The sequence below is a fragment of the Magallana gigas genome, chromosome 3, assembly GCF_963853765.1.
Source record: "Magallana gigas chromosome 3, xbMagGiga1.1, whole genome shotgun sequence".
Taxonomy (NCBI): domain Eukaryota; kingdom Metazoa; phylum Mollusca; class Bivalvia; order Ostreida; family Ostreidae; genus Magallana; species Magallana gigas.
Genome location: NC_088855.1, coordinates 35,855,829 through 35,883,204, shown reverse-complemented (window position 1 = coordinate 35,883,204; position 27,376 = coordinate 35,855,829). Strand labels below are relative to the sequence as shown.

Sequence of the window (27,376 nt, the reverse complement as noted above, 5' to 3'; positions counted from 1 at the left end):
CCTGCATGTTAATTTTAAAGCCCATGTTTTGAGGGTTTCAACCTAAGGTATGGCAAATATGGCCATATAGTGAAAATATATCACAGTGAATTACAGAATACCAGTAGAGTTTTCAAAAGCTTGTCGGATTGCTCTGTAGGGTATTCAATTAGGCAAGCAAGTTATCACATCAGGTCTGAATTTAGGTCATGTGGTTACTCAAGTGTAGATTGTTATTTTACATTCAATCCATTCATATCGCACAAAGAGAACCTATAGAACACTCTCTCCTATTGTTCTAAAACCACACCCCCCCCTTCTCCCACAATCGTCAGGGTTTAACAGGTATCGATAAGAGACCATCTTCACACTACCTCTACATCTGCATGAAATCTAAATAACCCAAACCAATCTCATACATGCTTTTATCTGTTTTATGAGAGGCGTAACTTTACAATACTGTAGGTAACCTAGAAAACAAGAATGAATTAATATTTCTCTCTCCTTTTGAAGAGTTCCAATAAATTTTTCTAAAGCAGTAAAAGCTCTTCCCTGATTGGTCGGAAGTAAAGGTGAATGTGAATATGACTTTGATACCTATCAGACCCTGAAATGAGGGGAGGAGTTAACCAGACTGTCGGTTAAATGCCTGTCGGATTGGATGGTGCGTTCGATGTTTCCACAGGCACTGGAAGAGTCTCTGGTACTTCGTTACTATATACTGCTGGTTACTTAAAGTGCTCATTACATAGTGGAGGTCCAATTGCAATTACAGTCGCTCTTGGCTCTTAAAATATGAACCGAAATTGAACACAAAAAAGTATCAATAAAAAAATAAATAAGAGGCAAAAGGAATTAGAGATATTACGGTATTCTCCTTATGTACTGTTTTACACGTTTTGTTTTTAAATCAAGCAATTTTGTTTAACAACTCAATAATATTTTTACAATTCTTTAAAACTTTTCTTTATGTTCCAGTTTTTTTTAACAAATCCCAGGGTAAATTCCCTTATTGTTAACTGTTATAAACTTCTTGTGTCATTGTTTTCTTTTCTAACCGGAAATATACAGTTGTTATCAGCGTTACACCTTGACACGACATGGCGAGATTCAAAACATAGTATATTATATTAAATAAGATCAACAATGTAGGGTACGGGGATCACAGAATGAATACCCGATTTTAAACTGTAAATACTTGTGTATAAAAGATATTTATGAGGCTGTATTAAAAATGTCCCATGCATAGAATATTTATTCTGCTCAAAGTTATTTTAGGTTATCTGATCGATATATTTTGATAATACAGATCAGTCCATATGGACACCCGATAATGTTGTCAATTAATATGCCAATTGCACTAAGAAATCTGCCGTTTTAAATCCACATTGTCATCGCTATATAATCCCCATCCTCTAGCACCGTTATAAGAAGAAAAGGAATGTATTTGTATTTTGTATCTTTAAGCACAGGTGCCAATATCATAAATTTATCAAATGCCAAATCCCCACCTAAATGTTTCGTAACAAGTCTTCTTAAATATTTCTGATAAACTAGTAAAAGTTCATCTTTAAAAGTGGTTTTTCGGTGTTTTTGTACCAGTTATTGGAATCCCAAACCGAGGACATCCAGAGAAGTTTGATTAAATACTAACAAAGTAGAAGAAAGATTTAGTAAATTCTTGAACTTGTTCGAAAGATAATACATCTAATGTTATCTTTTGCTTATATATCTGTATAAAAAAATTACGAGCTACCACAGTTAGCTGTGAAGGATCACGGATAAAAAAAATTAAAAAACAAAAGATTTATTAAAGGGACCTAGACACATTTATCAAAATGTTATAATTATTTTTCTGTAACAAATGATTTGTTTGTGTATTTTGAATGATTCACCAAAATTTGAATGCTAGAAATCAAGTTACAAGCAAGGTATTGGGAAAGAAGTCAGTGTTATGTTAATAAAGCTCGAGTCTTGTATTTGTTTACAAATAATGTAAAGTAAAGAAATTATGATTTTTTTTTACAAAATAACTTGTTGCAACAAGATAAACTGATTTAACTTGTTCCTAAATACTTTAATCAACAACAAAAAGCAACACTAAAGGGAAATTTACACAAATACAATGCAATATGTAAACAATATTATTTTAACCTCTGTAACTTGCTTGTAACTCTATAATTGATTTTCAAATTTTGACAAAGCATTAAAAACACCCATATTAACCATTATAGACAACAAAAATGAAAAAAACCAACAAATTTTGATTTTTTTTTTAGCTCAAATCGTGTCCGAGTCCCTTTACATAATATCTTTGTTTAAGCATTGTCTTGGTTTCTTGGTGTTTAAACTACAATTTTGGCAACCATGTTTTTGTTTAAAGTCAACAGCAATAAGGAAAGAAGCCACCAAATGCAATTTGATGGGTGTTTTTAACAAAAGAAATATTTCAAACTTTTATGGGAGACGTTCAAAAAAGTAAAAAAAAGTGCCATGCCATCAATCGCGTGGCGCATATTAGAGAATGATACATGTAGTGCGACAATCTTGTCCAATGCAAAAACAAAACGTTTGGGTTATTATTTTACGTCACATTGCACGGGATAGAATAAAGCTGGAGCAAGCATACAGTGCAAAAAGCCACCAAATGCAATTTGATGGGTGTTTTTAACAAAAGAAATATATCAAACTTTTAGGGGAGACAAAAAAAAAGTGCCCTGACATCAATCGCGTGGCGCATATTAGAGAATGATACATGTAGTGCGACAATCTTGTCCAATGCAAAAACAAAACGTTTGGGTTATTATTTTACGTCACATTGCACGGGATAGGATAGAGCTGGAGCAAGCATACAGTGCAAAATGACGAACACTTATTGAGTACGAGTGGATATTTCACACAATTCATGAATCCAAGTCAATACCGATCAGAGCCAACCTAACACCAGAGTAAACCCCAACTAAACTGCGGGTTCATTTTTGGGGTCTACTCGGGATTAACTCGAGGTCTGCTTTTTGAAAAATTGGGTACACTCGGGGTTTACTTTGGGTGCACTTGGAAATTGTTTTTGAGGTCAACTGTACGCACGGAAGTGAGAAGCAGACCTGTCTTTTATCTTACCATCCTACTTCCTGTAATTCCTGCCGCGTGTATATTCCGAATGCTGAGTTAGCGTCTGCTTTCATGGGTATACTTCTTACCGGGTCTACTCTTTGTGTCCACTCTGGGTTTAATCTGGACCCACTTTTGTAAACCAAGAAAGTAAACCAAGGGTTAAGTTGGGGTTTACTCTCTGTTAAGTTAGGGTCTGATCGGTACTGTATGTGTAATTCAAGTATAAAAACAACCATAGAAAGTAGCGCCCGGTTGCAATAGCAAACTATTATATAAATACTATTATGTTATGGTGGTAATGACCTATATCTCAGAACCAGGTTCAGAGGGTGGGAGATAATCTTACAAATTCAATAATGTTTAGAATACATTGTATTTTATTAACAATTAAAAATAGTTAATGGCTAATTATGATTGCATATAAATTTACACAAGCGCTGCGTTGTTGTATGTATAATACAAATTAAAATGAAATTTAATTCGAAAAAAAATAAATTAGGTATTTCAAAATATGTTTATTCAAACTTATTTAGTGTAACCTAATTATGTAATATCCTCATTATACTCGTATCGGTTTGTTTCACAGAAAAATGCAAACAGTCCTTTGGCTCCTGGTTTTCGCCGTTTCATCAAAACTTTTATTTGGGAGTGAAACCCAGTGTGGAGTTGGCGAAGAATGCATTTATAAACAATGGATGTCTTGGCAACCATGTACCGGAAGATGTGGTGTTGAAGCACAGATCAGACAAAGAGTATTTTGCTGTCCTGGGAGCTTGATGAATATTTCTGCAGCACTCCGTACTTTACAGTTGTGTACAAGAACATGTAAAGCACCCAAATACTATCTCACAGAGGGTAGACACTGTCGCAAGTGTATCAATCACGGTGTCCTCAATTACACGGCGAGGACTTGCTCTTGTCCAAAGACGTATAAGGGATTGTGCTGCCAAGGTGAGTTAGCTTACAGATAATGAAGCGAGGATTTGTCAGAGGATTAGAGGTGTCAAAAGGGCAGTGTTTATGAGAACATTTTCACCAATATAAGTAATACCTACAATAAATCTCCTGGAGGATAATGTATGTAAACATTTTTTTTCATCACATTTATCCTTGTCCAAAGGGTGCCTTAATTTGCTTAAGTAAGTACAAACGAGATTTGTTGGCAATATTGACTTTCTGAACAACATTGTGCGTTGATTTAAATACATCACGTGTATAATCACGCATTTTTTACGTAGTCTTATATTAATTCATAAAACCCTCTCTTGATAGAAATTAACAGAGCATTTTCCATTGATCAGTATTTTTAGAATAATTAATTTCTTCAGAATAATTGGGGAAAATTTCAACTCATTGACCAAATCTTTTTAATTTATATTTTGGAGAATTAAAAAACAGTTCTTTTAAGCTTAAACTGAAATACCGGCCTCATGATATTTCAATTTCTGGTTTCCATTCTCTTTTTCGTTCTGCGCTTTAGCAACACAAAATTTTACGTCTTTATTCACATCCTCGAGCATAACAAAGACGGGCTGAAGAGGTCACATCAGTACCACGAATTCAGCTCTTAATATTTTACTACGAAAAGAACAATCGACTGAATCACGTTATTTCTGGCATAATATAATTAATTAAGAACTATTTTTAAAACACATTTTTTCTTAATACTACGTAAAAATTAGCGTCAACATATATATATATATATGTTTTGCAGTTAGGGTTGCTTTTTTTCCTTTTATTATATTTTTACCGAACACTATTTTTTCTTTTATTATATTTTTACCGAACACTAAGAATATACTTTTGTGATATATATATATATATATATATATATATATATATATATATATATATATATATATATATATATATATATATATATATACACGATTCCATTAGTTAGCAAGGTCATGTTTAAACTTGAGTTTAATTCCCATCTCATTACGAGTTCACTGCTCAAAAAGGAGATCTCCATACTGCAAACGAGAAAACTAGGATTACTCGTGCAGCTCTCAAATCGATACACCTGTGAAAAGTTGTAACTTATGTTTCTTAATAACCCCCCCCCCCCTCCCCTAGAAAACCACAAACATGTTTGTTCGTTAAAACATCCATTGGATATGGCGTATTAAACTGTAGTATCATTATGAACCCATTTTGTTTAAAGCTCTTAGGTGTCCTGACTAGTATTATTTAGATCGCAATTACATTCTCCAATCATTTTGAAAATCAGACCGACTCAATTTATGTTTAAGAATTGGAGGCTGAAAGTAGTTTGAATGTAGAACAAAACTTAAGTATTACGTTAGCATTTTGAACCTAGTTTATTTATACACAGTAATGTCGAAGACAAACGCCATTATTGTTAGCTTATAAGTTGGTGAATTTCAAAAATATGTGACAAGAATTTCATAAACAAGTGAAAAGCTGTCGATGTGACAGCAAACCGGGTTTTCTTTTATGTGAACTGCATCCATAATCCATGTCCACCCTGAATTGATAAACACTACCTACCGTATCCAGGGCAATGGAATACCCTCTATGTAATATTTTGCCAATATATGTCTAAGTTTAAAATCTGATATTTTTTTAAAAAAATTATCAGAAATCATAATCCTAGCAATATGCACACCTCTGATAAATGTACAATTAGTCTGCAAAAGAACAACTTCCTATCTTGAAAACTGTAGGAGGAGTTATCCGTACAATAAAGGTACCCAATATGCAATATTTTGCCCAAAAATGACTTAAGTTCAAAAGCTGGTATTTTTTTCCATTATTTATCAGAAATCAAAATCCTAGCAATGTGCACACCTCTAAATGTATGTACAATTGATCTGCAAAAGAACAACTTGATAACTGTAGGAGGAGTTATCCGTACAATGAGGGTACCCTTTTGGCTGCAGCCCGCCCGCCATTTTCAGCATTTCAATGACCGGATTTTTCCGTTGGAAAACCCAGTTAAAAACTCTCTGGGTGTGGGATTAGCAATAATTGATCTTCACACATGTAAATTTAAATAAGTGTAAACCAAACTCATTATGTAGAACATCATAAATTGGTCTTGTTGTTCGGGATACTTTGTCAAAAACAGACTTAATGTTTGCTTTATAAACCGAAGGACAGAATACAAACAAGCATTCTGAGAGTATTGCATAAGCAATACACGTCCCCTACCGGTTTGTATAATTCTATGAAAGCTTCGACACATACATCTATTTCCAAACTATTATAAACGAGATATTGTGCTTTAATCAGAGATGAATGAACAGAGGAAATTCAAACTACATAGTTGATATAGAAATTAAATAAAAAATGGGTTAAATAATACTCTTTATTTTATCTCCAGTAATTTCGCCAAGTCCATTAAGTATTTGCTGGTAGAAATTTGTGAAAACAATGCACTGTAATGCAGAATATCATTTCTTACCGTCTTCTGTTCCCTGAATCAACAGACTAACCCGATCGATAGCGAACCCGATTGTAATAATACAAAAAAACCCGCATCGATTAAATTTACAACACAATACTTGACACTATTTACAGATTGAACTTATTTGTTTGTTAGAAACAATAAAAGGCATGGTACAAGTAAATCACGATAGTATTACTGACTACATACTTTCCTCGTTTATTCAGTACAAACCGAACCCGATAACCCGAACATTAAAAAAATGGAATATAAAAAAATAATTTTCTCGAAAATATGTCAACCAGATGTTACAAAAGTGTAAACTTGATCTGTAGTATGACATTTTGAAGCTGTTCAACAAATTTCATATTATTCCTCAAACGCATAAAGAAAAAAATTTGGAAAACTGAAGTGGGACAGACAGACGGACGGACGGACAGACGGACGGACGCAGAGGAAAGCTATAGTCCCCTCCGGTGAAAAGGGTAGGGGACTAATAAGGCAAATGAGTTATCAAAATATAACTTCCTTGTATAAATGATGAATACAAAGAAGTATTCATTGCAATTCCTTTTAATATTACATATAGTAAAAACAATAATATAAATTATGGTTATATATTCAAAACTCAAGTTCGAAACCGGAAGATGCTATTGTTAAAAGCATATAGATTTAGTAAGTTCCCGGATGAAACCTTATATTTTTATGTTTTATTGAGAGGATGCTCGTTTGTTATATCACTTATAAATGCCTTCTCGATCGTGCAAGCGATATATTGACACATTCATGAAAACTATTTCTGAAGTAAGGAAACACGAAGTTAATAATTCTTATATCTACGGTCGGGTGTTAAGTTTAAGTTGACATCCTGACAGCAACGGAACGAATTAAAAAAATAAATCTATAATAGCGAAAAAATTTATAACTTCAAAAATTGCAACAGTTTTTTGATTTCTTTAAGATCTGTCTTACGTATAATCCTCACTCAAAAGAATCATCTCATTTTCAAAGTATTTTAAGTTCAATATGGTCATTCGGATGTCTTTAAATCTTGGCATTCATTGTTAATGCTAGAAGTGATAACCTTAAGCCCTGGAAATCTCGATAATTAAATTTGAAAACTGCTTGGATCGATGGGCTAAATTTCTAGATATCTCGATAGGTGCTTATAAATCGGGATTTCAACACAAGTCTTGATCAGCTGAATTTAAAAGTCAAGCATGCCTTCAACGCGACATTTGATATTCCCCGCACAGAAGATGCTACGAGTATATCCAATATTTCTGTGTTACTGTTTATGTTTAATTTCTGCTAAGGCAGAATGTGATACACCAATATTCTGCACAGTGATGTCTTGGCAATCTTGGGAAAAATGCATTGGTGGATGTGGCAGTATCACTTATCAAAAAAGACTTCGTTTTCTTTGCTTTAATGAACAAATATTTCAAAAACCTACTCGCGAATTGGTTATGAATTATTGCAACGTTTCGCTTTCTTACCCAATGAGCGAAACTAGACCATGTACACAATGCCCGTACGGAAAATATAATATAACAACAAAGACCTGTGAAATATGCAGTAAGTGTTTATATTTCAGAATCATTGGTCTTTAAATGGAAATTAACTCAAATCCCGCCATGTTTGAATCGAATTTGGTTTAGTTGGTGTCTGATCATTTTTATATCGAAAACTAAGCAAGTTAATTGTACGCTTTTCAGTATGAAATTATCCTAATTTGTTGTTTTAAATGGATGTTACAAAGTAAGTGAAAATAAGATGATATCACTTAAAATTACAATTACCCTAGTTACATGTACCTTATAGCTATAAAAAAAATTTGGTTTTTTTTTACCGTCATATAAAAGACGAAAGTGTGCATTAGCCGTTCCGTAGAGAAATACCCCAAAAAATAATTACTAATCGATGTGCATGACCACTTCAGGAACTCCAAAGAACGTTTAGGCGGAAATATTCAAATACGGAAATCTAGCGATTGTAGAAAAGGAAAATCTTTATGTGCTACAGAAGACTATTTCAAGTTCAAGTTCAATTATAAATTGATTAAAAAGAACTATAAGTGGGAATAATAATCGTTTTCAATACTCTAATTTCATCTTTTAGCTATCGTTATACCTTGGTTTATGCAGTGATCGCCATTGGCAGGAGAAAGGGTTTAATTTAAATCGGATTTGATTTTAAAACGTATAAATGTCGTATCATATCGTGCAAAAAACGAGTACGGTAGGGTAATCATATGTTTACTGCTTTTAGATAACATAATGCTTGTTCAAATTTAAAAAAAAAAAAAAAACACCACCTTTTTGTATTGCCAAAAGACATAGAGTGTCTTTTGAAATTTCTCTCATATATTTCTCATCTACACGATTATGTAAAGAGAGATATTGGTGAATTTTGTATGAATTTATTATCAGTTTCAATCCACTGCAAGAAACAAAGCCCGATCTTGCACTGTGAAGGAATCAAACAGGATTTTTAAATATCTCCTTTGAAAAATATACACGTTTAAATATATTTGTCCGAACTCTCTGAAAACTATTTAGCAAATTCCTTTAAAAATCATGGGTTTTTAGTAAAGTACACCTACTGCTCATGCAATTGTCTTACAATACTTGTTATTCTAAAACATGTATCCAAAAATTACAAGTTTTAGCTGTCATTTGCCATAAGTTGTGAAAACCTGTCAATCACTTGGTGATGCGTACCATTTAAATAAGATAATCGCCTCCTTCTTAACATTTCTAAAAGAAAACGAAATCAAATTCGAATTCTTAACGACCATACTTGCTTTAAAAACCTTGCAAAGCCTAAAAATAATTCTTCTTTCTACACAATTCAGTATTCTTTATGAAGGAATACATGATTTGCGAAATTTTCTCAATATTTTTGTAATAGTTGTAACAAATATTATTGTTTTCAGAAAATGTTAAATGCAGCGATCTCCAATTTCATAAGTATTTCATAAGCAATACACGTCCCCTACCGGTTTGTGGAAATTGTGAAAACAATGCATTGTTATGCAGAATATCGAACCCGAACATTAAAAAATTGGAATATAAAAAATTAATTTTCTCGAAAATATGTCAACCAGACGCTACAAAAGTGTAAACTTGATCTGTAGTTTGATATTTTGAAGCTGTTCAGCAAATTTTAAATTATTCCTCAAACGCATAAAGAAAAAAAGTGTGGAAAACTGAAGTGGGACGGACAGACGGACGCAGAGGAAAGCTATAGTCTCCTCCGGTGAAAAGGGTAGGGGACTAATAATTTGAGTTATCGAGTTATGTAAGTTATCTTCTACAAAACTTGCATCGATTATATCTTGTTCGAAGCAGCAAAATAAAACATTTTAAATATTATGTTATGTTATAAGTATTTGAGAATAAATATCGTATTTTCCATCCGATGATTGAATATTAATCACTGGTTCAAAACGACTGACCGTTATTGCAGTAACCGTCATCAAGCATGGCGATGTGAAATGGCGTTATATCTTGTTACAAATTACAGGCTTTAGCTGTCATTTGCCATAAGTTGTGAAAACCTGTCAATCACTTGGTGATGCATACCATTTAAACAAGATCATCGCCTCCTTCTTAACATTTCTAAAAGAAAACGAAATTAAATCGAATTCTTAACTACCATACTTGCTTTAAAAACCTTGCAAAGCCTAAAAAAAATTCTTCTTTCTATACGATTCAGTATTTTTTTTATGAAGGAATACATGATTTGCGAAATTATCTCAATATTTTTGTAATAGTTGTAACAAATATTATTGTTTTCAGAAAATATTAAATGCAGCGATCTCCCATGTAAACATGGCGTCTGCTACGACACGACCGCGGGTTTCAGATGTGATTGTGAGAGTGGCTACTCGGGCATTGACTGCAGTGTAGGTTAGTATATCATATCATACAAGAATGGTCGTTGCATTAATATATAAAATGATTCCTTAAATGTTTTATACGGGGATTTTTAAAGTTTCTCACATAGAAAACAACCCAAATAATTTGAGTTGTCGAGATGCGTAAGTTATCTTAAACAAAACTTGCATCAATTATATCTTGTTCGAAGCAGCAAAATAAAACATTTTCAAGATTATATTATGTTATAAGTATTTGAGATTAAATATCGTATTTTCCATCCAATGATTAAATAATCACTGGTACATGTTCAAAGCGACTGACCGTTATTGCAGTAACCGTCATCAAACATGGCGATAACTCAACGAAAGACTAGAAATAGATCAGAAACCTATCACTTATTTAAAGTTAGAAATAACTTAATCTCTCTATGTTTTTGTATTCAGATAATTTGTCTCAAAACATGTTATTAGTCAAACAATTAAATAGTTGGATCATTTTCACAAATTCATAAGAGGCTATTTTTATACATATATTTAACTTTTACATAACAACGGTTACCATATTATTCAGTCTGATGTTTTATTGGAAATGGAACGTTTTCATACCAATTTTCATCAAATTTAGCTGACTCTCTACATAATGCAGAACATAAACATATTGTTAATGAAAAAAATCTAAACATTCTTTGAAATGAAATGTCCTGTATTTTAGAACCTCGAAACATTATCACCTGGGTGGCAAATTACATGTATACTGTTTAAAAACCACAGCAACCCTTACTGTTTAAAAATCAACTCCAGGTAAAGATTTAAACATTAAAGAATTTATCAATACACTTCATATTTAAATTGTAAGCTAGACAAAGTCAATTGAATTGTCTTGCTTTAAAATAATGTCATTCTCCATATTTTACGAAATGGCAATTTTTTACTTTCCGATAATCTAAGAGGCTGTTAACAAGGTATTCCTGTTTCGCCATATTTATTTAACCAGTGTTTTAATATTATGGTACAAATGATTCGAGGGAATGATGATGATATCTACTAGAAAATTACAATAAAAAATGTTTTGTATTAATTTGATGATACGGTGCAATTTCCTGTTGAAACACCCCCCCCCCCCCAAAAAAAAACAATGTTTTAAATATGCTCCTGACAATTTTCATTTTTCAAAAAGCTCAAAACATTGTTAAGATTATTTGGATGGGCTATAGAACCAGTTCGACTTGTGCTCTCAAAATAATCCAGCTTTAATAGCAATGGAGTTCAGATCCTTTTATTATACTGTGGAGACGTTAAGACATACCGAGATATTCGACATTGTACTCAAAGAAATATTACCCAAATAGATTCATAAAAAGCAAATGTGATAAACCGATGAATAGAACTGTGTTTTTATCACAATCTTTTGAACCGTTCTGACATTGTAATCTAATCATTCTATAATATTTAAAGAAAATAATTTATTTTGTTGGGCTTATAAATTTTGCTCAGTCGAATGCTGGCGAACAGTTTAATGCTGCTCAAACTCCAAATGTTTTTGTATTAAACTAGACCAGATGCAATCTTTATTTTAGATACTCGTCGTTCACTGACAAAACCAAGATACATTTTTTTTTGGGGGGGGGGGGGGGGGAAGGAGCTTCTTTATAATTTATGACAATATATAAGCAACGCGATTGAATTCATTCTAAGCTGAGATTTCAAATATCAATTTAGTAAAAATACCCAATTTATTATTAATTAAATGAAGGTCGTATGGAAAAAATATTGGGATCTTGATCAAATTAAAAATTTGTTATACGTGTAAACATATCTTTTGGAACTCTCTTAGTCCAACGTAATTTTTTTAAAAAGACCTATTTAAAGACATTTTAAAGACATTTTAATAATGTAATCAACTAGAAAACAATGTGCGAATCATATTAGAAAAGTCTGTATCTATAAAAAGAAAGTATACAAATAAAATCTCATCACTTTTAATGATACTTTTATCTAGTTCAATGTACCTCAATGTTTAACTTGTACTTTAAAAAAAATATTGGATGCCAATGTTTTCATATAGAAGTGAGTTGAATAAAAATATCTTTGAACCCTTAATACATTAATGCTTTTAGTTCTCTATTTTAAAATATTCATAACAGGTGTACATATTGTATATAAATGTCTCTTTTCTTATTAATAATGCCAACATTTCATGTATAGTCGAACAATATCGTTCAATAAATGAGGTAACAGAGCGTCGTTGGTAACGTACGTGTGATACATATCGATTTTTGTGTACTTTAATATAACGGTCGACAATTCATTGAGTTTAATATCAATCATAAACTATCGTAAACATCTGTTATGTTGTAAATTTTGAATTTACTGGGTGGAAGTAAATACAAAATTTACAAGTTATCATGTTGTAAATTTTGTATTTACACCCACCCAGTTAATTAACATGACACATCTCGGATGAATTCGATTTGAAGCAACGGTTATCGTGTATACATGTTCAAATTCGCACTGTCTATCAATGCTATTTATTTATTTGTACAGATAACTCGGATTAATTCGACTTGCTACTCTGGCTATTGTGCATGTATACATTTTCAAATTCATATTGTTTATTGTTTCTTACAATATTAAATTGCATACAGACATCGCGGAGGAATTAGAATTACCAATTTGGTTACCAAAACTGGAAATCGCCCTGCTGGCCGTAATATCTATGACAATACTGATGACTATGGGTTGCCTCTGTCTGAGATGCTGTAAGCTGTGCGGGTGTTCATCCTCAGATGATGAAGATGAGGAGGAGGAGCGAAGGAAGGCGAAGCCCAGAAAGAACCATAGTCAAATACCCAAATCCAAAAGTGGCAAATCATTCGATTTTTGATTTTCCGATTGACAGACTGGTCATCTGTATTCATTAAGCAGACCGTCTACCAACTCAATATATTTTGAATTACATGGAAATACATGTAATGTCTGCATGATTCATGTATATATATATATATATATATATATATATATATATATATATATATATATATATATATATATATATATATATTGTGTTTTAAAGGACTTGGACACGCTTTGAGCTCAATTTTTTCAAAATATATATTTTTTTACTTTAAATGTTTATAATGGTCAAAATGGATTTTAAAATGCTTTGTCAAATTTTGAAAGCAAATATTAAGTTACAAGCAAGTCACAGACGTAAAAACTCTTTGTTTTGTAACCAAAGCTCGAGTTCTGTAATTGTTTGCATATGTGTTGTATTGGTATAAGTTTCAATCTAATATTGCTTTTTGTTATTGGTAAAATAATTTATGAACACATTGAATCTGTCTTATTGCCACAAGTTATTTTGTCAAGAAAATGGTAATTTATTTCATTTATTTGTAAACAAATATAAGACTCGAGATTTGTTTACTTAACAACGACTTCTTTCCTCTGTATCTCACTTATCATGCTAATTGACTTCTAACATTCAAAGTTTGATGAATCATTCAAAATACACAAGCAAACCATTTTATACAAAAACATATAAATAAAATTTTCATCTCAAATAGTGTCTAGGTCCCTTTGAATTTAAAAACTATAAATTTTTTAATTAAATCTTATCTTAGATAAAATTTTCAGACGTAGATTAAATAATCAAAGACAAAAAGCAGCAACAATTACTTCAATTAATTTTCATTAAGCTTGCTAATTTTTGAGTAATTTATATCATATAGTGATAAATATTATTAAAGGCAGTTTTTATAGCTTGATTTGATTGTCACTTTTTCGATACGCACGTAAATGAGGCAAATGTCCTGCTCAAATATTTCATTTATAAATCTTTCCTTTTGTTAAAATTACGCATAGTTTCATGCAGGAGAGTTAAATAAACTATTTTTGCGATAAAATACCAATCTGAAAAATACAATTCATATTGCTTTACGGACCCTTTTCAATAATTATGAATGATTTTGAACTTCGAGAAATTGATATCGCTATTTCAGTTTATATGACTCGATTTTAACAGTGTGTAAAGGGTCCTTATGTAGTCCTTTCAAATAAACTTTGCTTGTATGCTCCTTCAGTGCATCTTATTTGGAGAGTGATTTTACATACGACTGTTAAAGTTTTTTTACATTGTTTTTATGATTTATTTTAAAATCTGATTCCTTGACAAAATGATATTGAATCATTTTTTATTGTTCAATAAAACACAATCTAATGTATACTTTCTATCTGATTAATAAATTATTAACTGCATGTAAAACTGTTTTAGTTCATTTCTTTTAATTTTAGTTTTAATCTAATTCAAAGCTGCTTTTCTGACATTAACGTACTTCGGTCGCTTTATCGGCGTTTTTTTGGGGGGTAGAGATTTCAATCAATAACACATTTTGAAAGACAACAATCCCGATTTTAATTTTTTAAATTCTCTATTTAAAATGTCACTTTATTAAAAGAAGACCGGGTGGTCGTGACTTTTTTAAAACTATATTAATCTTAAGAGGGCACAATGTTCATGGCCATTTTTAGACTATTTTGATTTCCTTGAAAAGAAGAGTTCTATATAAAGATGTAGCTTCAAAAAAATCATATAGAAAATATTAAGATACTTGATCTGTAGGGTTTTTGATGACCACCCAGCTTCCCTAACATATAATTTTTTTTCTTTTCTCCATTGAATGACATGTGTTGAGTTTGGTTGAAATTGATTGTATGTTTCGTTGGTTCAAATACAAAGAGTAACTTTTTAATCATTCTTTAGTGTAAAATTAATCGCGTTAAAAGTGTGCAAAAGATCATCTTATCAAGTAAATAAAAATCCAAAAAGACCCCCAGAATATTTTTTAGTCTTTTACATCAATCAAGTTAGGACGTACAAAGACCAAAGGCTTAAAATCTTATAGATAGGCATTATGTTTCATGCATTTTTTGATGGATTGTTCGCTTCATGTGAGGTAGACAAGGATTAAAAACGTGTTTGCAATGAACAAGTAACTAAACATATTAGACATATCAGACGCTCAGAGAAGCTATTGACTTTAGATAAATATTTATCATCCATACTCAAAATACAGATTATAAACCCCTAACCCTACTATGCAACAATTTTATTAAAATTACATTCAAATATATCCACTAATACTTTTTGTTGAGCTCTGGTACCAGTAAGAAAAAAAAGGCCCAAACATGGAATTAATGTGGTATGGGACATTTTCGAATTTTACACTATTTAACCAAATAATACTTTTTGACCGGGTCTTCCAACGGAAAAATCTGGTTATTGAAATGGTGAAAATGGCGGGCGGGTAGGCGGGATGGCGGCTGCCAAAAGGGTACCCTCATTGAACGGATAACTCCTCCTACAGTTTTCAAGATGGTATTTGTTCTTTTGTAGATCAATTGTACATATATCAGAAGTGTGCATATTGCTAGGAGTTTGATTTCTGATAATTTTATTAAAAAATATCAGCCTTTGAACTTAGTCATTTTTTGGCAAAATATTGCATATAGGGTATACCTTCATTGTACGGAAAACTCCTACAGTTTTCAAGATAGGAATTTGTTCTTTAGCAGATAAATTGTACATATATCAGAGGTATGTATATTTCTAGGATTTTGATTTCTGGTAATTTATGAAAAAATACCAGCTTTTGAACTTTTTTGGCAAAATATTGCATTTAGGGTACCCTCATTGTACGGATAACTCCCCCTACAGTTTTCAAGATAGGAAATTCTTTTGCAGATCAATTGTATATATATCAGAGGTATGCATATTGCTAGGATTTAGATTTCTGATAATTAATGAAAAAATACCAGCTTTTGAACTTGACTTGACAGCTTATCACATGCATGTTAAAGTGTTGGGAGAAGTAAAAATTAAAAAATCCTCAGCGGGATTCGAAGTCATGACGTACAGATTCGTTGAGAAAACTCTAATCCACTGAGCTACGCTGTAAGGTGAAAATATTTGGAAAGAAACTATTTATAAAATTATTCTTGATTTTATTGTTTATTTCGATAAATAGTACGTCACAACATGGAGATGTCCCATACCACCTTAACATGGACTTTTCTGGTTTAAGATTTTTCCGACTTGGCGTGTTCCCATTTTGATACTGAATCAATATTCTAGTTAGTAATGCTATTGTGGTAAACTGTAAAGCCGAGTTCATTTCTTTTTTAGTTTTAATTAGGTTTATTAGTTAAGCATTTAGTTTTGAGCAGTACAGATCACAAGTGCATATAATTACAGTTTACAGATTTACACAATATAAATATATATTTACTAGACAACTATATATATATATATTTGTAAAAAAAAAATAGGTGAACAAGAGTGTGCACATAAAAACTAACATTTCAATTTGCCAAATTCTTTTCTTTTTGGCATTCATGCTTTAGAAGTTGAGCCTTGGGTTTGAATCATGTACCGCGACTTTCTCATACTATAATGGATAAACTGAAGAAAAAAAACCACATTAACCTAGTTTTGTGGACATGAAACAGCAATACTTTACAAAGAGAATAGAAACTTAATTTTCATCTCGGATGATAATTTGATACAACCTTCATCGGGCTAATCTATTTATTCTGTTTTGCAAGCCATATCAACAAGTTTTCTTCGAAATGCATGGTCAAAAAATCCATATATGAACGGATTAACAACAGCATTTGTAAAGTAAAGCATCCGCATTGCTAAAAAAGCGTTCTTTGAAAGATCGTCACGTTTCCTTTCCCAAAAGTCGCGATCAGCCATTTCCTGTGTTATTATTATAAAAGGGGGTATAAATGCTATTAACATGCACAGTTGCATTGTGAAAAACATCAGAGTCAATCGATACGTCCATAAAGATTTCGGCCTCCGTTTGACAGTCGGACTCGATTGCATAACCTCTCCTGATCCGGTGGTATCCATTTTGGGTGTGTTTTGTCGGCGGTGGATGTTGAAGATTCGGATTGCAATTAACACATACGAGACAGTTATAATAAGAATATTTGCCCCATGAAAAAGTCCTATAAATATCATATTTCCTTTATCCAGTATATGTGCCTCATCATCGATTTCCTTACACATGTACCCAGTAACATTTTTCTTGTATACTTCAATAACTCCGAAGGCAAATAGGACAGGGATGTTACTGATGAAACTAAATATCCCCGCACTTGCAATGAAAATCCACAAATGAAAAGTTCTAATTTTATGATTAATAATTTGACAAATCTTTAGACACCTGGTCACCGCAATGGCTGTCATAATCATGGTCGAGTGAGCCAAAATCACACGAATTATATATACAAAAAATCTACAAATCAAAGTCCCAGGGAATGTCACATGCCTAGTAATTTGTACAATGTTATAGATAGAACACGCAGTAACAGACGCCAAGTCTACGGTTGCCAAGATCGGTATGAAGAATCGTCCCTGTCCCTTGTTCTTTAAACCTCTTTGATACACAAAAATAACAAATGCATTGCCAGAAATTCCCACAAAGAGTCCGATAGCAATGAGAATTGTGTTTGGCAGATACAATTCACTGTAGTAGAAATTCCATTTTTCAATTGAAAACACGTCGTTCTCAAAAGGACTTGCACTAATATTCATACTGTTGGACCTTTTTGACAAACCTGAAACAGTTATTCTTCTAGAACCTTGATTCTGAATTACAGCTGAAGTTATAACATCAGATATATTAATTCATATACATCATTTGAATGGTTTTAACACTCAAAGTACCCAATTAGCAATTTCCTCAAAGGAACAGTTCAAGGTTCGTCATTGAGATTTACGAAGATGAATTTTGATATTGATAACATTTTCCTAAAAGCAATATGAACAGTAATTTCCAAAATTATTTTGCTTCTAAACTTGTTTTACAGTGGTAATTCTGTATTCTGTATGAACATTTTTAATGAATTAAACCCTAGTTTTGTCCAAAGTTAAAATTTCTCATATGTAATGTATATCAAAGCGTTCTCAGAACGATGATGGTGATTATTTACTTCAATATTAATGATCTTTAGCATTAAAAGTTAACAACAGTATTTTCTATACAATGAACTATCAAGTTTTTAATTTTACAATTTGATTTGCATTTTTTTCAAGAAAGCGTACCAAATGGACCACAAACTTTGATAGAAGTCACTGTATACCTTAATGATATTTCGAAACCTCCAAAAACATTGTCAATCTCATCTTTCATAAAGATTTCCCCTTTTAATAGCAATAACAAAAATTGAAATAATTTGAAAACATGTATATTGAAGCATGATTTCATTCAAAACTGTAAGCCTAAAAAAAAAAAAAAAAAAAAAAGTTCAGTTATGAGCCATCATTACTTGCATGCAGTTTGTTATCAATAAGACTAAATCGACACCTAAACTGTACCTGTAAAATACCGGTATTTAATTTGAGAGAGCAACAGAGTGTTATAGAAATTTACTTGCAAACGCAATCGACACCATTTGTCTCTTTTAAAAAAACCATCTGACAACGAAGAAGACAACAGTGAAATAGTCAAAAAATTCCATTTCGTACATATTTTCTTAGCAATTATGGTGCAATAAAAAAATAGGATCTCCCACGATTTGCGATGGTATATATGATATTCATCCAATCAGTTGAGTGGCTTTTATCCCTAGCCTTAGCGAGGGAATAGAAAACAAACATCAAATTTAATAAAAATCATATATCACCGCAAATCTTTAGAGATTCTTTTGATCGCATGTTTTACCACATCTTTTGATAACTTTAGTCTTTTCTGTAGACATTTAATTGTGTGCCGCACAACACATTTACTTTAAGGCGTCAACAACTGCTTTACTCATGGAAAAAAGTTCCTTCAAGAATAACAAACAAGCATTTCATTTTCTAAAAAAGTTTTATCAATTTATAAAACAACGATACAACATTCAATGCTTCACATTTTAACTTAAGTTTACAATTTTCAACTGAATTATTTTGTTGCTTTATCATTCTACGTCAATTATCCGCCTAAATCTACGTATTGTTTAATTATGACGTTAAGTGGAGTAAGAACGCACAATGTAATATCAAAAATTTATTACATGAGTGATTTCCACCGCATATTGAGATAAACATGTGATAAAAGTTCTTTATTTATATCTGAGAAACATTGGTTCTCGTAAAATTTATCAACTGAAACGATATAAGTGGTAATAATGTATATTCACGCAGAAAGCAATGATTTAATCGAACTCCATTGCAAACATATTTCACTGTAAAAGTGGTTGTAAAATATACCAAATCTCATTTGAATACTAGTGAAATATCGTTCTCTACATCCAGTTTTCGAGGAGGATCAAAGATTTGGCCCTGGGACCATAAAACTTAGACGAGCTAACTTTTGATCTCAGTCTCACTTTTACAAAAGGAATAGATAGTGGAAAAGTGAAATTGAGATTAATAGTGAGCTCGTCTAAATTTTATGGTCCAAAGGCCAGATTTTAATCCAATGAAAATACATCTTATAAGCAATTTATATTTTAAAAAAGGCCTTCATTCCTGGTAAAACTCATAAATACGTCTTTTGATGATAAAATAGTTTGCTAAACTATTTCTGTAAAATGGTATTGAAAAAAGTCAGGAAGTTACAAATAAACATCGACACTTGACTCGTGTAACTGTGGAACTTAATGTTTTTCAACATCGATAAAATATGTTCATAGTATTAATCTTTCTCATTTCCTGTTTCATTTCTGTATATACATATACATGTACACAATACTCACTTCCTGATATATCAATATAAGAGCTGTGGATCCTGTTATTCATCGATTTGGGGTTAAGTGCAGATTTTCTCTAAAGTTCAGATTTATTTTTCTACTCATTTAATTTAAGATACACATATAGTAAAGAATAGTTCTTTGATAATAATAATTAGTAGTAATCAACAAGACTCCACACTAGCTACAAGCGCAAACTTAAAAGTAAGGTTTTATCAGTAATATTCAGTAAAAGTAGCCACACCTCATAAATATTCGCCACCTAAATAGGTGTCTGATATATAGGAAGTCTGAGTAATAGGTCATAAATGAAATATAGGGAAAAATTGAATATATTTTCTCATCATTTTGCTCGGTCTCTAATAACAAAAAATTGACATTGATCTTTATGAAAAATAAAAAATGACATTGATCTTTATGAAAAATAAAAAAATGACATTGATCTTTATATCCGCTTTTTCTTCAATTTTTAAGTCAGATAAGTCGTAAATAAAGATAAAATTGACTTAAAATATAAACTATGACATAGTATCTGTCTTGAATTAAATATATAATAGGGATTTTTTAATATTGTTTGGCGGGCGAATTTAACACGCTTAGAGTGGGCATGAAATGGATTAAAGAAGATTATTAAATTTAAATATCGTGTTCTAAAATTCTCTTGCAAGAACCTGCAATAAATTGTGTCGCAGTTGACGTGAATGGATTTTCTCCATCGGTTTCTGTTCTATGTAATAAGTGTAATGAAGTTTGCGAGAGTTTTTTTTTACAGGTTTTTATCAAATTTTATTTATCATGGAAATTTGAGTTTTTAAAAATGGCATAGGTGAATAAAACAATGTGTGCATATACAATTTAAACGCCAAACAGCGATTCATGACAAAAAGCATTAACTGCATCAACGGTTTAACATGCCAGTGGGGTTTTTTTTTCTATAAGAAACAAATGGGTCACTTTAGCAATTGTTTCATCGAATAAATGCGTTCATTGCTTTAATTTATACTTTGAAATTTAAATAGTTTTAAAGCTATAATTTTTTCACACCAAATATTATATCAAGTACGCGTAATTTATTTGACTATATTAATTCTTATTACCCTCTTGTATTCCTGTTTTTATACCGTTGTGCGCTGAGTCTTGTTTGAGAAACTCCTAGAAAATTCTTCATACAGTTTAACTTTAAGGAATTCAAAGTTTTTCATTACAATTTTTATGGCTAATGCTTTAGTTTATTATTATTATTAAATACAAAACCTGTTTTGCGGTTAACAATGACAGTTCAGGGTGTATGTTTGATGGTAACAAGTTCTAACTTGTTTGAAAACATCCTCAGGTAGTGTAGATTCATGTTTGTTCAAATCATGAGTCCCGAGGGTTCAGGGGGGGGGGGGGGCACAATGGGGGTCAAATTTTTACATAGGGTTACATAGATAAAAATCCTTTTAAAAATTCTTCTAACAAAATTGGCTAGAAAAGTAACTTGTGTTGAAGCATCCTCATGCAGGTAGTGTAGATTGAAATTTGTCAGTCATTATCCCCGGGGGTAGGATAGGGACACAATAGTTTGATCATATCATGATCCCCGGGGGTAGAGTGGGTCACATTGGGGAGAGGGGTCGAAATTTTACATATAAGTAGTATATAGAGAAAATCTTTTTAATCTACTTCTGGAAAATTGAGCCAGAAAGCTGAAACTTGTGTGAAAGCACAGATTGTGCTGATCAAAGTTTGTTTGAATCATGATTCCTTGAAGAAGGTTGGGGCCACAAAGGGTGGGTTTTTTTTTACATTTTGAGCAAGATCTGTTGTACTAAATTGTCAAGATATAATATTGAATTTGCACGATATTGTAATGCTGATATGATCAGATTTACTGCTATTGTTGCTCAGGTGAGCGATGTGACCCCTGAGCCTATTGCTTTAATTAGATCGTTTACTTCCTCTTAATCTTAGATTCACTCTATAACATATCTTCTATTTCCTCAGTTTTATAACTCTAATCTGCAGCGACTCTAGAACAAAAGTGAAAACCTACAGTAACATCATTGTGCCACAAAGGCGTCATATTTATTTGGAAATTAAATTCAAGTGACCAATATTCACCATTAAATACATACTTCCTTTATGAAAAATCCGTGATAGGAGGACCAACCGTTGTGCATAAAAGCAGCAAAGAGAAATAGGAAGACATAGATTGAACATTGTTTCAATATTTATTTTCTCAGTGACGAACATAAAACGCGGATCGTAGTTTTGAAATGAATTTCTCGACGATTGCTTCAACCCATCTTGTAGAAGATAATGTAACTTCTTTGGAAAAATGGAACAACGAGATCTTCGAGAAATACCTTCCAAACACTGTTTTGATCTCTGTTGGACTAATGACCGGGATTCCGGGAAATGTTGTCGTTATTCTTATATATAGATGTTTTGTCAATAAACAACTTAGAGGACCAGGACGATTTTTTATATTGCCTCTTGCTTACGTAGATCTTGTCGGTCTCTTATTTACGGGATTGCTAAATATTCTGCGTAATACTAGCCAAGTTAAGTTTCCCGGAAACCTTACGTGCAAGTTACTTGTGTATGGAAGTTATGTAGTCGGTTGTAGTTCCCTTTTCCTATTGAATTGCATTGCGGTTCAACGGTACCAGAAAATTTGTCAACCGTTTTCTCGTCAAATGACCAAACGATACCTGATGTTCTCTCTCGGAATTTGTATTGCTGTTGGAGTTTTACTGAATATTCCAAGCTTGTTTTACTATGGAACCGCCGTAGTCGTTCATTCGTCGAACGCAAATGTAACTGGCATCGTTTGCCAAAAGTTGGTACCTAGCACAACCACAGGTTTGAGAGTCTATCAGGGAATAGGAGCCGTCATCTCAACATTTAACGTTGCTTGCATTACCTATTCGTACATAAGGATTGCAAAAACAATTTTTTGGAAAAAGACTACGACAAAATCTTATAAAACCTGCGTTCCAGAACAACAAAGTTCCACTTTTACATCGAATACTATGGAAAGCGACGGGGACCTGCAGCCACCATCAGGTAGTTCTCACGCCAATAAACAGAGAGAAACTATTCGTCGACTCTCAGTGATGTTCATGGTGATTTCCATTACTGCCATACTTTCCTATATTCCTTCCTGGGCGATGATAGCGATTGAGACGTACAATACAGATATCTGGGATAAAATGACCTCTCCCGTTTTTCACATCTGTTTAACATTCAGACGGATGTATATTCTTAATCATTTATGTAATCCATTTATTTATGGAATTTTTGATATACAATTCAGACAACATGTCCGGAAGGTCTTTTGTGTCTTTAAAAAATAGAAATACTACTCATGAATTATTTCTTCATGTCTTTATTTGCATTTCATGATATAAGATCAGCAATGTCAAAATACATAATTGCACTAAAACTTCATGTATATACCAGATCCTTGTTGTTGGAAAAAAAAATCATTGCATGCTATCCCGTAAGTTATACCCCACAATTAAACTGCGTCAGTGAACTCTGTCCATTTTCAGGCAATGCACATATTTATTTATCATAATAAATAATTAACAAACTAACAAACATAAAGTTTCAGAGTTCGAATTAGGAGTAGAAAGGGGTATATTTTCAAGGACTATTCTTCTTCAGTGCTTTAGTGCAATAGTTTGTAACATCCTGTTTTTGTCTAGATTCTGAATTATAATAACTCAGATCACAAGACCAATTGTTGAGGTACAAATATCAGCTTTGGAATATTAAAGGGGGTATTTTTTAAAATCTTTAACAGAAAAATCGTATTTTATAACTGTTGTGGTTCTAAGGAACACATTGAACAAAGAGGAGAATTGTCTATCATAAATATGTTTTAGTAACTTACATGTATATTCATTAACAAAATTCTATATTCATTTTGAACATTTTGTCACAAATCTTAGGTTTATGTGAACCTGCTTCCAATCAAAACCTAACTGACATTCTTAAGAAAGGCGCAAAGTGTAGTCAAAGACAGTGCAAATTATCGTATGGAATAATGGAATAATGGAATAAGGCAATTTAAGCTAGTCCTCTTGAGCTTCTGTAATATCAATTGTAAAGGCTACATTAATAAAAACTTAAATATGATCTGAGTGGACATTTTTAATAATAGATAATAGTAAAAAATACAATTCATTTGTTAATTTACATGTATATGAAATTTAACAGACTCCAAAAAAAGTGATTTAAAAATATTTTGAGAAAACATTAAACGCCTTTATTTTTAAATTTCAGACATTGGTTTGTTTTTAGATTGTCCTTCCAGAAATTAAACATAAGTGTCTTTGTCACACACCATATCTGTTGCATTTCTTCCTGATCACGTTAATGTTTGAAGAGGACTTTGACAGGGATCGATTGCAATCAATCTCGTTCATTACTATTTTTATCTGAAAGCCTCATGATCTCTAACAAGAACATCAAATTATGATATACATGTACTTCAATCACTTCATATCAACTCAATAACTTATTACCGCCAGAACTTTAGCGTTATTTTAAAGACCTTTCCTATTCGGTTTTGAACACACAGCATGAAAAAGAAATTAAATGAAACGGCCAGTTCGCTAAGAATTTCAAATAATATTGATAAAATAATTTTTCATACAATTATCCAATAAAGCTAAGGATTTACACCAAATTACAACCGCGATTGTTTCCACAAGATACGAATGTTCGAAGTAAAGGAAAAAAAATACAAGTGAAAAATCAATTTCCAAATATGCATTAACAGGGTGATTCGAAGGCAGTAGTCCGGTTTTACCTTTACGACCTTTCTCTTAAATAAAAAATTGTAAGCATGTACTAAATTTTGATTCCTAATGCATTTGAATTTAAAATTCAATATTTTAAGAATTGTAAAAAGTAGTGTCGTTAGGATGATTAGCTTCAACTATAATATTAATCTTATGAATGTACAAAAATAATTTCATACTTGTATGTGTTTCATGCTAAAGAGGGACTATCAAAAAGTATAATTCTTTATATTTTAAACTTTTCACAATATACATGTAAGGATATAAAACAGCTCATGATATCAGACCGCGTGGCCTAATGGATAAGGCGTCCGACTTCGGATCGGAAGATTGCGAGTTCGAGTCTCGTCGTGGTCGAAATGAATTTTTTTAATTATTTTTTTCTGCCAGCTCGATAAGCTTTTTTGTGGTTTTCGATGGGACATTGATTAAGTGTTAAAAATGTTGATGATGATGATATAGGTAAATACGACCAGTATTTATGAAAAAAAGTTTTTCTTAACTTGCTTTATAAAATTGTTCAAAAGTACTACCAACGCTGAGATCATTATGATGAATTTAAAATAGAATATAATATTTTTTAATCAGAATTTCACAAAGTTTTAGATCACAATGCCAAAGACAGGAAAGAAGAGCAAAAGACATAACGAGACGTAATAACAGGGTCTTACGAACGACCTGCGTATTGTACCATGATTTGTTTACACATAAATTGCCGAACAAAAACATACAATGTTTAAAATAAAACGACATATAAAATTCCTTAGAATCTGGTTACCATAAACTTGCAAATAGAAAAAAAAATCGTATTTAAACAAATATGCTCGAAACAACTTGCAACCTATGTAAACAAAACAAATTTTGTGAACAGTTTATAAATATCTATATATAACTGTTATTTCGATACTTGTAAAAATACAAACGGCCATTATCATAAAGTTATTTAGAGGGGGTGTATTAGATCTAGAGTCGAAAGTTCACCATGTTCGCCCTTTCTCATGATTCCTTTAATCATTTTTTACTGTCCTTTTATGAGGTCAAAGGCCAATAAAAAATGTCCGTTAATGACTTCTCAGTAATTATAAAATGCAACTTACGTGCTTAGCTCGTTTACCGTGACCCCTTGTTACAGTTAATAAATGCACATAATACACTAATTAGTGCAGAGCCAAACTTAATTAGTGGGTCAGGTAAAAGGCAAACGGTCAGTTTGAAGAGGACTCTCTCCTAGGACCATGTATTTGAAATCCTCCCTCTTTGGAATATTCATATTAAGTTTATTTTCTTATAATTTATCGGGTAAGTACTTATCGCAGATATCTTTTAATTCATGATTTACTAAACTGTGAAGAAAACTATTAAATCATATTCAATTGGTAAATTATTTGCTTCTTACTAGAATGGTTAACATTGAAAAAAAAAATAGAATGTGTAAGGACTGGAGATTCCAATTACTTTACTAAGAATGTTTCCGTTTTAAACTCCAAATATGAGGAAGGCGTGTGTCGAAATTTTCGAATATCCTTTCTGTCAGACTAACATATGCATAGAATAGAAATTGAATTTTGGCATATTTTATATTTGTTTGCCTAACCATTATAAACAAGAGCTTTTTGTTGAAATTAAGGCTAAAGTTGTATAATAATAATAATAATGTTAATTTGTCGAAGTACCTCTTTAACTTTGAATGAATTTCTTTTTCATAATTCATCAAATTTAAACTAAGTGCTTTAAACAATACTTCATTATGGTAGAAGTCTAGCACGGGCATTTTATGTTTTTAATGTAATTTAAAGGCTATGTGTTTTTTAAAAAATCGAAAGTTAGTGATATACATGTAATATTATGCAACCCAAGTAGTTTTAAATGTTCCTAAACAGAAAACATTCTGAATTTTCGTCTTTTGTTTAAATAAAGCAGCCAACTATTCGAATAATGAAAATATATCGATTATAACATCCCAAAATCTTCGTAATTCTGGAAGAGTTCTTTCTCCTGCTAGGAATTTTTTTTTTACTGTTTTTTACTTTCCTTAATGTAATAGGCTTGCCGTTTCTTTTACTCCGAATACAGTTATAAAGTTTTAATATTAGCTAGATAAATATAGATAAGCGTAAAACATGTATCATTAACATATCAATTTGAAAGCCCAATCGGGAAGGACCATCTGATAATAAATCATTTGCGAATAAACCCACCCCCACTCACCCCATCCCCCTAAAATAATTCGGTTTTTTGTTTGAGGGAAAAAAAATTTTTTTACTCGTGTAAGAATGACGAAGAAGAATTATGGAAGAAGATAATATGTTTTACCATGTCCATCATATACGAGTATAATGCATTTCTGTCTTACCATTTTTCATAAAAATATAATTGAATAAATATATAGAAAGAAAAACCAGTAAACATCACATTTTTAAGTTAGGGCAAATACATTGTAACATGTTT

General features: G+C 31.8%; 1 protein-coding gene and 2 non-coding genes across 3 annotated transcripts; all 3 read left to right on the top strand.

Moving 5' to 3' along the window:
* The first annotated feature begins 7,701 nt into the window (after positions 1-7,701).
* LOC105341525 (uncharacterized) lies at positions 7,702-13,391 on the top strand. The gene is made up of 3 exons (XR_010712095.1): positions 7,702-8,083; positions 10,309-10,419; positions 13,034-13,391. It is a non-coding gene; the product is annotated as an uncharacterized protein (transcript).
* Positions 13,392-22,145: 8,754 nt separating this feature from the next.
* Positions 22,146-24,168, top strand: LOC136273840 (type-1 angiotensin II receptor-like). The gene has a single exon (XM_066079483.1). It carries the CDS (start codon positions 22,391-22,393, stop codon positions 23,471-23,473), a length of 1,083 nt encoding a protein of 360 aa, XP_065935555.1. The 5' UTR covers positions 22,146-22,390; the 3' UTR covers positions 23,474-24,168.
* A 1,044-nt stretch (positions 24,169-25,212) lies between these two features.
* Positions 25,213-25,285, top strand: Trnar-ucg (transfer RNA arginine (anticodon UCG)). The gene has a single exon. It is a non-coding gene; the product is annotated as a tRNA-Arg (tRNA).
* Positions 25,286-27,376: the final 2,091 nt, after the last annotated feature.

Bases quoted from the DNA above. Each gene is read 5' to 3' on its own strand.
- LOC136273840 (XM_066079483.1), top strand. From the start codon at position 22,391: ATGAATTTCTCGACGATTGCTTCAACCCATCTTGTAGAAGATAATGTA.